Source organism: Lonchura striata, chromosome 17 (assembly GCF_050655825.1).
Source record: "Lonchura striata isolate lonStrDom1 chromosome 17, ASM5065582v1, whole genome shotgun sequence".
NCBI classification, from domain to species: Eukaryota; Metazoa; Chordata; class Aves; order Passeriformes; family Estrildidae; genus Lonchura; species Lonchura striata.
In genome coordinates, this window is record NC_140719.1 from 12,923,052 (window position 1) to 12,936,446 (window position 13,395).

General features: G+C 59.3%; 1 protein-coding gene across 1 annotated transcript; it reads left to right on the forward strand.

Moving 5' to 3' along the window:
• PTGS1 (prostaglandin-endoperoxide synthase 1) lies at nt 1-11,040 on the forward strand. The gene is made up of 10 exons (XM_085556335.1): nt 1-159; nt 5,049-5,165; nt 5,293-5,433; nt 6,157-6,300; nt 6,656-6,837; nt 6,918-7,001; nt 7,307-7,553; nt 7,827-8,113; nt 8,759-8,906; nt 9,212-11,040. Exons 1-10 carry the CDS (start codon nt 51-53, stop codon nt 9,565-9,567), a joined length of 1,815 nt encoding a protein of 604 aa, XP_085412461.1. The 5' UTR covers nt 1-50; the 3' UTR covers nt 9,568-11,040.
• The last annotated feature ends 2,355 nt before the right edge of the window (nt 11,041-13,395 follow it).

Here is a 13,395-nt window from a genome sequence, read left to right on the forward strand (position 1 = left end):
CGGGGCCGCGCCGGGTGCGACGGCGGGACGCGGCGGAGCTGCCTCTCGCCATGGGCGGTGGGCGCCGGGCCCGGGCCCCGCCGGCCGCGGCGCTTCGGCTGCTGCTCGCTCACGCCGTGCTGCTCTGCGCCGCCGGGAGCGCCGCCGGCACCGGCTCCGGTACGCGGGGCGGGACCGCACCGGGAGGGAGGGAGGGAGGGAGAGGCGGGGGAGTCGGTACCGGTGGAGCGGTGACATCCCGAGCAAGGGACATTCGCCACCGGGGGCCGCGAGGGGACCTGGTCCCGCAGGGTTCCCCGGGAGTCCCGGGGAAGCGGGGAGCGCTGCGGGGCGGGCGCTGCGGGACCGCGCCGCGGTCCGGCGGGTCCCGGCGGGATCGCACTCGTCACCCCCGGCTCGTCCTACCCGCCGGTGCCCTCGGTGTGCGGGGCGGAGGGCAGGCAGGGTGGGCAGGGGCGGCTGGCCGGAGCCCCACGACCACCGCCCGGGTCAGGGTGCCCGCAGGATTCGGCCCGTCACGCCCGGCTGGCAGCAAGAGCGCCCGGGTAGAACAAACTTCCCCTCCGCCTCCCCGCGCAGGGACCACACGCAGGGCCCGCGGGAGAGACATCGCTGGCCCGAGGCGGCCGGGAACGCACGACAGGGCTGGAGCCCGGCCATGACCGCGGCCACCCCGGGCCGGCCCCGCCGCCGGGCTGAGCGGCAGTGCCCGGCTGCTTCGGCAGCCTCCCGGCCGGGCCGGGGCTGCTCGAAGGACAGGGGCACAATGCCCCTCCGTGCCGGCAGCCAGGGCCGCTGCCGCTGTCCCCAAACACACACCCGGCGACACTGCGGCTGGGAGTGAGGAGGGAGGGCTGGGAGCAGCAGGGATGGCTCTGGTGGCCTCAGCCATCCTTGCGTTCCCATGCCCATGTGCTGGAGGAGTTCACCACGTGTTGCCCAACCGCAGGCACACCAGGAGATGTCAAGGAATAATGCTGATTATAGCAGGTACCCATGGAGCGTGGTTAAATAAAACCCTTTTCCAAAGCCCAGCAGCTCTGTCCCCAGCCCCTACGGTGCAGCTGAAGATGTGGAGTGCAGCAGGAACCCCCATCGCAGGGGGAGCAGGACTGTGGCAGGAATGACCCAAAGCCGGTGGGTTTGGGCTGAGCAGAGCTGGTGCAGAGCAGGGGGTGTTGCTCTTCCCACTGCCTACCCCCCTTCCCACCCCATCCTGCCAGGAGAGCAGGGACTTCTCTCTGCTGGAGCAGCTGGTCCTCTGCAAAAGCAGTGACCTCAAGGTGCAGACTTTCCTGTTTCAGCTGTGAACATTCCAGAAAGGGAACATGACCCATGGCTGCATGGATCCCATGGCCGTGCAGAGGGCAGCCGTGTCAGCTCTGCAGGGGACTCCAGGAGCTGGGGTGTGACCTGGCAGGATGTGACAAGTCCTGCCGCCAGAAACAGCGGGGCTGGGTGACCCCGATGCTGAGTGACCCCAGTGTGGCTGGGGAGGTGGCAGGCACCCCACTGCAGGGCGCATCAGCCACATCTGCTGAAAGGAGAGCCCCCGGGGGATGGACCTGGCTGTCACTGGCTGGGCTGGACCACAGGTGGTGGGGACAGGCAAGGGACAACCTCTGTGCTGCTCCTTTTCTGCTTGGCCATCTCTTTGCATGTGTCTTATCTTCCTGAGAAGTTCCTCTGGGAGCTGAGGACAGCTGGGGCCAGCATCTGTGCATCCTGTTGATCTCAGGACAGGGTCTGGGGACATGCTGAGGACCCACATGCCTGAAGCAGCTGGGACAGATGCAACGCTGGAATGGTGCAGCCCTGGAGATGATTGCTGCACAGCACGATCAAAGCAAATTTCATTGTGTGTGGGAAAAAAAAATACCTGGGATACATGTTATACATGAAAAGACAACTTTTTTCCAAGCCTTAATTAGGGAGGGAGATATCTGATTGAGAGATTAGGGGAACTGTGCTGTGCCCCGAGGTGCTGTCAGCAGTGTCTGAGCTCTGCTCCTCCCCAGGTTTGCACCAGGAGGACCACAGCCCTAATCTAGTCCTCGGATCTGCTCTCGAAGACCAAATAACAGGATGTTGGGCTGAGGCTGGGATCTCCTGCTCTCTGGATGTTTGCTGCTCAGAGCTTTACTTGACTCCTCACGGGCTGCACCTTGGCCCTGAGCCATGGTGTTTGTTCTCTGTAGACTTTTCCTCTGGCTGTGAGCAAGCCAGGCTGGTCCCAAGGTGTTTCTCAGTTTTCCCTGCAGATATTGCCCTTGGCTGCTAACTTGCCTTCAGGGGTGTAGTTTTGTTGAAGCATTCTTACAAAGCAAACTTAACTGTCCTCTCAGCAGCCATTGCACAACTCACACTGCCAGACAGGAGCAGTGGCAGCACCCCAAAATCACCGTGTGCCCAAGCCCCAGCCATGGGCAGGTTGGGCACAGGGTCTGTTGTGTGGAGGCAGGTGGGCACCTTTGGCAGGGCTGCTTTGCATCCAGGTCTGATTCCATTACCCGTGGTCTGCACCTCCTCCAGCACATCCCCTCCGCAGTGGGGCTCACAGAGAGCCAGCCCGGGCTGCAGAGTGAAGCCAGCAACCACACGAGAGCCCTGGGGCTGTCACCCCTCCAGCCCATCCCGGGCAGGCAGCCTGGCTCAGGTGCAGGGGGAGGATCACTGAGCCCTCGTGGAACACAGCTGTGGCCCTGGCACGCTGCTCCTGCTCATGGTGCTGCCAGAAGTGGTTGCAGATGACAATCTGGCTGTGGTGTGTATGCTGTGAATAGTTTGTGGGCCCGAGAAACCTTCCTGGATCAGAAAAACAAGTGCGTAAGCGTTCCATCGTCTTCAAAGCCTGCAGCAGCGGGGCCACGTCCGAGCGAGCGAGCCTGGCTCCATCCCGGCCGTGATTCACCCCAGGTTGCTTTGGCTGCGGTTTGTGGAGCGGATGTTGTCCCCGAAATGTGGCATTTTTCAGCGGTGATGGAGCGTGTGCGGCAGCCCTGCCGGCACGGAGGCAGCATGGCAGAGCCTTTCCCCATACCTGGAGCCGTCCTGGCAAGGCCAGCGCAGGATTCCTGGCAGGGGTGGGGAGAGGCACGGAGCTGCTGCAGAGGGAGGCTCCGTCAGGATGCGATGGGGTTGGTGTCGCGGGCCAGGACACGCTCCAGCCCCTTCCCACCCTTTTGGCTGGAACATGCTGCTCCCACCCTACCTCCGGGACCCGGCGGCACTGACACTGCGGTGAACCGTGGGAGGAGGCGCCCGGCCCGGCCCGGCACGCTGCCAAACCCGCCTCGGAGGAGGGCTCGGCACGACGTGCCATCGAGCCCCGCACCGGGGCGGGCCCCGGCGGAGCGAGCTTCTCCTGACTCCCGTATCAGCTGCAGAGACGCGACGGGACAGGACCGGCTGTGCCCGAGCATCCTCCCAGCCCTGCGGCTGCGGCGCCCGCAAGAGCCCGGCTGCCCCCGAGCTGCACCGGGCACGGCACGGGGCTGCTCTTCGGGGCTTTTAGCGGGTCTGCAGCAGAGCCACATGTGGAGCTACCGGCGTGGGAATAGCCCAGAGGATGCTCCAGCTGTGCTGCAACACCTCCCCCTTTCCAAAAATTCCCATCTTGCAAAAATCTGAACGGGTGGTCTGACCTTAATTTGTCTGAGATAAATAAGATCCTGCCTGCTGCCTCCCGTCTGGAGACATGAAAAGACCTGAGATGAAAGGGAGCCTGATGGAAGTGCTGGGAGCTGAACACGTCTTTGCAAGTTGGGCCCTGTGCCGTGAGGGATTTAGGACCACAGGGCTGAGCACAGCTCGGCAGAGCTGCCCGCTGAGCCCCGAGCTCCCTGCCCTGCCCCAAGTAGGTGCCTGTTGGGAGACTGAGCAACTTCACAAAATTCCCTTTATTTTCCAAAGATGTTAATTTTTAGCTGCAATTTCCTATGGAAAAAATGTGGTTTCTGTTCTGCATTCCCATCCCACCACCCCAGCAATGGAACCTGTTCCCAAATTCCAGAAGAACCTGAAGCAGGTCTGGCAGGGATCTAGTGAGCTCACAAGCCACATGGAGCAGCTGATGGGCACAGGAGACCTTCCTCCATCAGCTGTGGCACTGGGCACACTGGCAGAGGCTGTCGGTGTCTTCAGCACTCGGGGTGTGCTGCCCATCCCCATTCCTGCAGCAGCTCCAGAGGTGGGCACTGTGTGGGTTGGTGGCACCTTGTCCATGAGTGCTGCGTGTCCTGCTGGGGCTGGTGGCCTCCAGTGTGCTCTGACAAAGCCAGGTGTGCTCCAGGAGGCCTGGGCTTTAGGGGCTTCCCTCCTGGCACAAAGGCTCGGTCCAGACCTGGCTTGGCGAGTTGAGAATGCCACTGGTGAGGACTTCAGGAGGCAGCTGTGACAGAGAACATCCCAATTTCCAGAGCACTCCTTTGGCTGATGGAAGGGAGAGGAGTCTCTGGCCACCCTGGACTGTGTTTCTGTGTCCCCTGAGGTTTGCTGCTCTTGGAGGGGCTGCAGATGGTGGAGTTACAAGGATCTTCCTGCCACAGGACAGCCCGGAGAGGCTTGGTGTGGATGGAGCTGCCTCAGCGTGGGAGCTGCTCTGTGCCAGGGGGTCTCCCTGCCCCATGTCCCACCGCCCCGGGCAGGGCTGGAAGGGGCCCTTATCTCATCCCTGCAGGCTGGGCACGAAGGTGGCGGAGGAAGGGGCCGGGCGGGAGCCGGGGGTGAGCCCAGGGAGGCCCTTTCCATCCGCTCGGGGCTCGGGGCCCCTGCCAAAGCAAACGGCCCTGACAATGGCTGTTGTTATTAAGGCAGCGGCTGTTTGCACGGCTTTATCCCGTGCTGGGGCTCCGGGGGCACAGCAGCCCCCAGGCTGGGGGAGACCACCGCAACGGGGCCGTGCTGGGCTCCTGCAGCTCTGCTGCTCCTCTCCGGAGCTGGACCCGGCTGGGCTGCGGCCGAGGCGCTGTCCCCTCGGAGGGGCCGGGAGCCAGCGGGTGCAGCGCGGTGCTGGCCCGGTGGTGATGTCTCTCTCTCTCTCCTCGCAGTGAATCCCTGTTGCTATTTCCCCTGCCAGAACCAAGGGGTGTGTGTGAGGGTCGGCCTGAGAGGATACGAGTGCGACTGCACGCGGACCGGCTACTACGGGGTGAACTGCACCTCCCGTGAGTGCCTGTCCCGGGGTCTGGCCCCGGGGGTGCCAGGGCAGCACCGTGCCCACAGCACTCACTGACAGCGGCTCCGGGTGGGCTGGCTCCTCAGCAGGGAGACTGACTGCTCTGTTTTCCCCAGCTGAGCTCTGGACACGTCTCCACAACCTGCTGAAGCCCAGTCCTGCCTTCTACCACTTCATCTTGACCCACTTCAAGTGGTTTTGGGACATTATCAACAGCACCTTCATCAGGGACACACTCATGAGGCTCGTGCTGACAGGTGAGGGGTTGGAGAGGCTCTTGGGGTTCAGTGGGACTTGAGGACCCCCTGGCATGGACAGATATGTGTGGATAGCAGAGCTGCAATGATGCTGAGCAGCTCCTCTGAGCAGGGTGGGCATCGGGCTTGAGTCACCTCACCAGAAGACCCAGAAGGTTGTCACCCTGTCCTTCCATCACCTGTTACTGTGCCGGGGGGAGCTGCCCAGCCAGGTTGCAGTGGGGTGTAGGGGGTCCCCAACACTGTGCCAAGCTGCCTGCTGCCTGGAAAATATGAGCAGTTCTTGGCATGCTGCACTCCCCAGGCCAAAGAGCTGTTTCACAGCTGCACAGAAAGCAGCCCGTGGAAATATGGCCCTTGTTACTCATGTCTCCATATTCAGCACTTTGCGTAAATATTTAGGTTCCAGCTCTTGGAGCCGTAGCGACATGCTTACAGGGCTCCGGCTGTTGGTTTCACCATTTCTATGGGTTTGTCATCTCATTCATCATCCAAGAATCCTCTTAGCACATTAGCATGAGCCCTCCTTTTCTGCAGGGAATTGCGGCCTTTAAAAGGCTCGGAGCAAAGCCCAGGACACCCACATGCCTCCACTGGTACCTTTCTGGTTTTTGGGGTGCCAGGGTGTGTCTGGCAGCACAGAGCAGGTGGGCAGGGACCAGGGGCAGAGCCTGTGGGGCAGAGCCATTGCCCCACAGTGGTGATCCTCCTCTCTCCTTTCAGTTCGTGCCAATCTCATCCCCAGCCCCCCCACTTTCAACTCTGACTACGGCTACATCAGCTGGGAGGCCTATGCCAACGTCAGCTATTACACCCGCATCCTCCCGCCCGTGCCGGCCAACTGCCCCACGCCCATGGGCACCAAAGGTACGTGGCTGGTCCAGGGCACCCATACCCTGAGTGTTTCCCACCCAGTCATGGCCAAGCTTTTGCTGCCATGGGCACATCTGCAAAGCACCACTGGCAGTGCCATGTGCTGCCACTGTCCTGCCCAGACTGGCTCTGCAAGCACGAGGAGCTTGATGGCATCTGGATTGCTGCTGGCACAGCTCAGGCTGAGCTGCTGGGGCATGTCATGGCCTGTGTGAGAGGGCTGCAAGGTGTCTGCACAGATGAATCTGTGCCTGATGCTGCAGCAGACACCACCAGCAGCCCTGCAGACAGCACCAGTACCTGGCTGGGTTGGCACTGGGCATCTTCCTTCAAGCTCCATCCTTTGCAGGGAAGCTGCAGCTCCCTGACCCCCAGCTCCTGGCGGAGAGGTTCCTGCTGCGGCAGAAGTTTGAGGCTGATCCCCGAGGCACCAACATGATGTTTGCCTTCTTCGCCCAGCATTTCACCCACCAGTTCTTCAAGACATCTGGGAAGATGGGACGTGGCTTCACCAAGGCGCTGGGGCACGGGGTGAGGGACTGGGGGCACTGGGAGTGAGGGGGTGCTGGGATGCCTCTCGGAGCAGCCTTGATGCCCTGCTCTCTCCACAGGTGGACCTGGGACATTTGTACGGGGACAACCTGCAGCGGCAGCACCAGCTGCGACTCTTCCGAGATGGGAAGCTGAAATTCCAGGTACCGCCCAGCACGACCGAAACACATCCCAGCCCTGTGAGCCAGGGTTGTTTGAAGCCCACGTTCCTCTGGCAGCTCTTGGCAGACCCCAGCCCTGATGCCCTGTGTGGCTGCTGGCTGGGGGACAATCGTAGGGGTGCAGCTGCTCTGATGGCAGCAGGGGCGTTTGGGGCTGTATGAGGGAGGCGTTTCCATTCCACTCACCTCTTGCAGGAGAGCAGATGTGGTGCCCTTAGGGAGACAGCTCATGGCTGGGGAGGCTTTTGCTGGGATGTTTCTGTCCCCTCTCGCTGGCGTGTCCCCAGGTGGTGGATGGAGAGGTGTACCCGCCCATGGTCACCGAGGCTCCGGTTCACATGGTGTACCCGTCGCGCGTGCCCGAGGAGCAGCAGCTGGCGATGGGGCAGGAGGTGTTCGGGCTGCTGCCAGGGCTCTGTGTGTACGCCACGCTCTGGCTGCGCGAGCACAACCGCGTCTGCGACCTGCTCAAGCGGGACCACCCCACCTGGAGCGACGAGCAGCTCTTCCAGACCGCGCGGCTCATCCTCATCGGTGAGGAACGGGCATCGCCCCGTCCCACCCCCCGGGCGGCCCCCAAGGCTGGCCAGCCTCTTTCTGAGGGTAATGGCCAAACTGCCTTTGAGGCAGTTCCTCTGGCATCCTTCTGGGAATTGATTGTTTTGGTCCGTATAGCAAAAAAATTGGCTTTGATCCATCCAAAATGGTCAGGAGGAGGTGGATGGTGCTGTGATAGACGTGGATAACATCTCGGGTACAGAGCTGGTGGCTCCTGCTGCTGCCAGCTGCTTCTTTTCTCCTGCCCAGGGGAGACCATCAAGATCGTTATTGAGGACTATGTCCAGCACCTCAGCGGGTACTACCTGAGCCTCAAGTTCGACCCCGAGCTGCTGTTTGGGTCACAGTTCCAGTACCGGAATCGCATTGCGGTGGAGTTCAACCAGCTCTATCACTGGCACGGGCTGATGCCCGACTCCTTCATCATCCAGGGACAAGAGTACACCTACAAGCAGTTCCTCTACAACACCTCCATGCTCATGGACTATGGGGTGGAGGCACTGGTGGAGTCCTTTTCCAAGCAGGTGGCAGGAAGGGTAAGGTCCTGCTCTGCTCTCCGCAGGAGGGACACTCATGCCGTGGTGCCCATGTCACACTGAGTCTGCCCAGGGCAGCATCAGGAGTCCTCCCACCAGCACTGTGGAAGGCTGGCCCGGGCAGCCCCAGCTGCTTGCCCTTGTGCTTTGCAGTAAACATTCCGGTGATGCCAGGAGCCTGGGGAAGCCGGGAGCTCCCCGGCTGTGGAGCAGCGGGGCCTGGAGCAGCGTCTGGCACTGTTCTTTGCTGCCATCGCATGGATGTTTTTTTCCAAGCGATTGTGGCTCCATTCCTGACCCTCTTTGCTTGTGCAAAGGAGGAGACTGAGCCTGAGGCCCTTTGGGCATTTGGGTTCTCCCAGTGAGCCTGAAATCTCTCTTGTCCAGCAAAGGCACTGGGTCACTGTCCATCGGGGACTTCTCCTGCCTTTTGCCCTGCCCTGGGAGCGGGGCTGACCTGACCAAGCTGCTCCAAACTGGTTTTTGCACTGCCCACCGGCTCCCCCTCCTCTTGCTGCTGCAGTGATGTGCTGGTGTCACAGCAGGAGCCCAGGACATGGATGCTTTAGTGTGGTGGCCCTCTGGAGCCGAGGCAGGTGCTGCCTTGTGCCTGATGGGTGCTCCCCCTTGTGCTCTCCCCTCCAGATCGGTGGGGGACAGACCATCAATGCCAATGTCTTGCACGTGGCCGTTGGGGTCATCCAGGAGTCCCGGCAGCTGAGGCTACAGCCCTTCAACGAGTATCGGAAAAGGTTTGGCATGAAGCCCTACAAGTCCTTCCAGGAGCTGACAGGTAGGGCTGCAGTGCTGCTCCTGGGGCTTTGCTGGGGCAGGGCAGGGGCTCTGTGCCCGTGGGCGAGTACGAGGCCATGAGCTGCCCCTGTCACTGGGCTTGGAGCAGCCGCTCCCGCCGGTCCCAGCCCTGCCTGCTCTTGGCCCCACAGTGGGGCAGACTGGGCTGATGCAGGGGTCCTTCCTCCTGGGGGCTGGAGAACTGGTGCAGAGGAAGTCAGGCTTGGCACTGCCTGTGAGGGAGCCACTCTTCCTTTGCCAGGTGTGAGTCTCTTGCTAAAGCACTCTGATGTTCATTTGGTGCAGGAGAGGAGGAGAAAGCAGCGGAGCTGGAAGAGCTGTATGGAGACATTGATGCTCTGGAGTTTTACCCAGGCTTGCTGCTTGAGAAACCCCAACCCAACGGCATTTTTGGGGAAAGCATGGTGGAGATCGGAGCTCCATTTTCCCTGAAGGGGCTTTTTGGAAATCCCATCTGCTCCCCAGAGTACTGGAAACCCAGTACATTTGGTGGAGCTACTGGCTTTGAGATCGTGAAGACAGCATCCCTCGAGAAGCTCGTGTGCCTCAACGTGAAGAAGTGCCCATATGTGGCGTTCCACGTGCCGGACGCTGCGGAACACGGCAGCCCTCGGGCTGCTGGATCATCTACAGAGCTCTAGCAGGGCTGACCTGCCCAGGCAGGGACTGTCCTTGCCCTGGTGCAGGCTGAGCTGAGCTCCCAGCCTGCTGCTGAGGATCCTGTTCCTTCCTACAGCGAACAGTGGGGATGCAGGAACCTGCCACCCCCGTGCCAAACAGAAACAGGACAGGAGATGGTCCCACCCTGGGTGTCCTCCATGCCAGCCCTCCAGAAGAGGCTGCTCCCAGCTCTCTGAAAAACTCGAGTGCCTTGGGAGTGTGGCTGCCAGCTCTGTCCTCAGCAGACCCAGTTCTCTTGATAGTGAATAACTTGCACAAAACATGCAAGTTTTGGAGTTTTGGAGTTCCCCAGCGGACACTCTGGACTCCCCAGTGTTTTGTCACCTTCCATCCCCACTGCCTCCCAGCACCAGGCCACCAGCAGCCCCTATTCCAGAGGGGTCACATCCACGTTATGCCTGAAAACCATTTTTGGAATTAGTGAAAAGCATAAGACTGAAAAATTTCATTTTAGTTAACCGGCTAGCACTGACTCAATTCTTACTCACCAGGAGTCCAGTTTTTCTTCACACAACGTCTATTTCCAGTAGAGACTCTCCTTCCTGCTCAGAACAGAAGCCCAGGGAGCACTCCCTCTTCCCCTGCTGCCTGAGGGATGCAGAGGAGGTGGCAGCATGCAAACGGATGGGGAGGACACAGTCTTTGTGCTGCCCAGTAGTGGCTGAGCTTGCAGCAGAAGCCTGTTCTGATCCAGTTCTCCTGTAACAGCCTACTCAGCACACGTGCACAGCTGGGAGAAGGAACCAAAACACTGTCTCTCCTGGAGGAGACCAGAGAGAAGCATAAGTCAGATCCCCAGACCTCCTGTGTTATGCTGGCTTTCACTGGCTGCCGACCTGAGGCTACCTCTGTGCACACAAAGGGATGGAGTCTCTTCCATCCAAAATCGTCACCCTTCTCTGCTAACAGCTCAGCAAACACATCCTCACAGCACACAGAGCCTGCTTCTGCCCTCCTCCCAAAACAGAGCTCAGCCCAGCCATGTAGTAGCTGGCAGCCACTGTCACTGGCCTTGATCCCCATCAGATCCTGGTTAAGCTCCAGGAAAAAGGACATTTAAAATAACAAATGATTTTTAAAAACTACTCTATTTCTGGCTGTGCCCACCAGCACTGTGCTTGGCCACTGCTCACTGCACCTGAAGCAATAAATGGAGCAATTTCCCCCTTAGAAGCTTCCATGGGGGTCTCTGTGTCCTGAGGCAGTTTGAACTTTACTCCCCTCCACCCACCCCCCAGCCACAGGTCAGAGTGTTTGGACAATGCTCTCAGGCACAGGGTGGGATTGTTGGGGTTGTCCTGGACAGGGCCAGGAGTTGGGCTGTGATGATGTTTGTGGGTCCCTTCCAATTCAGGATATTCTATAATTCCATGGTGGCTCTGCTTAGACCAACATTGTGTACTTTTCTCACATAAAAACTATCCACACATGAATCTGGCTGCCCTGGGTGTTTTGTAGACATGAAATAGCCCCTGTCTGTAAGAGAGCATGCAGCTGCAGCTCCTTCCTGTGCTGTCCTGGAGGAGGGGAGCACTCCTGAGCCTCTGCTCCATCCTTCAGGATTCCCAGGGACGTGTTACAGGAATTTTAAACAAGGGAGGTTTAAAGGGCCTTGGCAGAGATGTGGTAGGAGAACGTCATAGCAAGGGAACATGTCCAAGCAGAGACTCCCAAGGCACGAGGCTTCTCACTCCCTCTCTTTAACCCTTCAGAAATGGGACAGCATGACCAGGATATCATCTGGATTTTAGTTTCCTACGGGATGTGGGGAGGCCGAGAGGCCAACAGGAGCCCTGAAGGCACAGCAGGCAGCTTCACCTGCCCTGTGCTGCCCTGGGCTGGCCCTGACCAGTGCTGCCACATGGACAGCCCAGTGCTCCCAGCCCCACCGTGCTGTGCAGAGGTGCTGAGCAGCAAAGCAAGAGGAGGATGTGCTTCTGCCCCTCAGGCCTCCCTGCGTGACCGTGACTGCCCTTCCCGCGGGGAGCTGCTCCAGCCCCAGCATCCTTCCCACCCCTCTGGCGACAGGCACAAGCTCGGCTCCTTTCAGTTAAACCACAAACATCCTGTGCTTGCCCGCGGCTATCGGCGGCTGCCAGCGCTGCTTTGGGACCAGCTGATAACTGCAGGAGACCCCCTCGGACACCCCTGGGTGCTCTCTGCCACCAAGGAAGAGCATTCCACTGGGACAGCTCAGCTGAGCCACCGCTGGCAAACATGGCACCCCTTCCAAGCAGTCCAGGACAGCAAAGCATCTCCCTCCTGCGAGCAGGAAAAGCTCTGAAATAGTTTCTTTGAAGGACCAACCCCAGGCACAGCATCCAACACACTACTGAAATGTCCCCCAGGAGCCCAGGCACCCACAGCCCTGCACACAGAGCTTCCCTCAGCCCAGCACTGCTGAGCTCTTCTGTTTGTTGTGCTGGTTTTCCAGCCATGGCAGCTCGCAGAAATCACTCCCACCATCGCCAGTTTGTCCAGCAGAAGGTACAGCCACATCCAAGGCAGTGTTTGCACCCACACATGCTGGTGTTTGGTGCAGCCACCAGCATCACCAGCCACGGCAAGGGCTCCCTGCTGTGCTCTGGGGCCAGCGCAGAGGAGAGTGCTGCCAGATGTACCCTCTATTTGAGCTCTTGGTAAACACAGCTCGTAGGACATCCTCTGTGTTTTTACACAGGCCTCTGAGGAGCTCAGCTGTGGCTTGCCTGGGGTGAGGACGGGCAGGGACAGGAGGCTGGGGCTGCCCGGGTTCCTGCAGCAACAATGAAAACATGCATCTGGGGTTGTGTGGCCTCAGAGGCGATGATTCACTGAGCACAAGGACAAACGCAATCCCCCCTTGGAGGGAGTCTCCAGACTCCCCCAGCCTGCCCCAGCAGGCCCCTCTGCCACAGGAGTCAGGCCAGTGACTGCACAGGAAACCTTGTTTGCATTTTCAACAAAGGCGCATTTTGACCATTTTACAAAGAACAGGCAGATGGGAGGCCAGAAAAACTCAGTGTACTCTTTTCTCAGCTAAATCTTGTCCTGCGCTGCCTGGCACCCATGCTGGCACCAGCTCATCCTGGGATTTCATTCCTGCCCTTGCCAAGCAACCATCCGTGCTTCCTTGTGCACCCACATTCTGTGCCCAAGCTCTGCTGTTTGTTTTGGAACATCATTAATCGTGAGCAAACCCAGGTGATGCCACCACGAGGGCCTGTAACACCCACCATTCCTGGCTGCCTCCCTGCACTGCGCTGCTCCTTCCAAAAGAGAACATTTCCCAGAGGCAACACACCTACATGACAAGTGATTTTTCAACTCCTATTTTTAGAACTCCTTGAAAATTCAGCTTCAAGAAAGGGCAAAAGCAGCAGCAGCAGCTTTTTCCCAGCTCAGCCTCCTCTCCCTGCTCACAGCCGTGTGGCCTGTGCATGAACGAGCAGCAGGGTTAGGGCACAGCTTCTCTCCGCTCACTCCCTTGTGCTTGTTATATTCTTCCAAATCAATGATTAATTGGATTCAGACATTTTTTCTTCTCCTTTTTGCTACTGGCACTGCAAACCACCTCTCCCCTACCTGAGCACAGGAGGTTCCTCACCAGGAGTCACCTTGCTCCAGGCCATTGGACACACAGCAGCAGGAGAGGGTTTGATCCTGTTACAGTTTTGCTGCCATAGGGGGCAAAAAAAAAAGCACTTTATAAAAATAAAACTTCAAAGCAACTCAAGCAGACAGTTCTGCCTTGATCCCCTCTCCAAGACAGGTTTTATGATGATAAAATGCACCCTGTCTGCACAACA

Excerpts from the sequence above, each read along its gene's own strand:
- PTGS1 (XM_085556335.1), top strand. The coding sequence starts at position 51 with ATGGGCGGTGGGCGCCGGGCCCGGGCCCCGCCGGCCGCGGCGCTTCGG. Across the intron at positions 160-5,048 it reads CGCCGCCGGCACCGGCTCCG|TGAATCCCTGTTGCTATTTC; the intron begins GTACGCGGGGCG and ends CTCTCCTCGCAG. Across the intron at positions 5,434-6,156 it reads CATGAGGCTCGTGCTGACAG|TTCGTGCCAATCTCATCCCC; the intron begins GTGAGGGGTTGG and ends CTCTCCTTTCAG.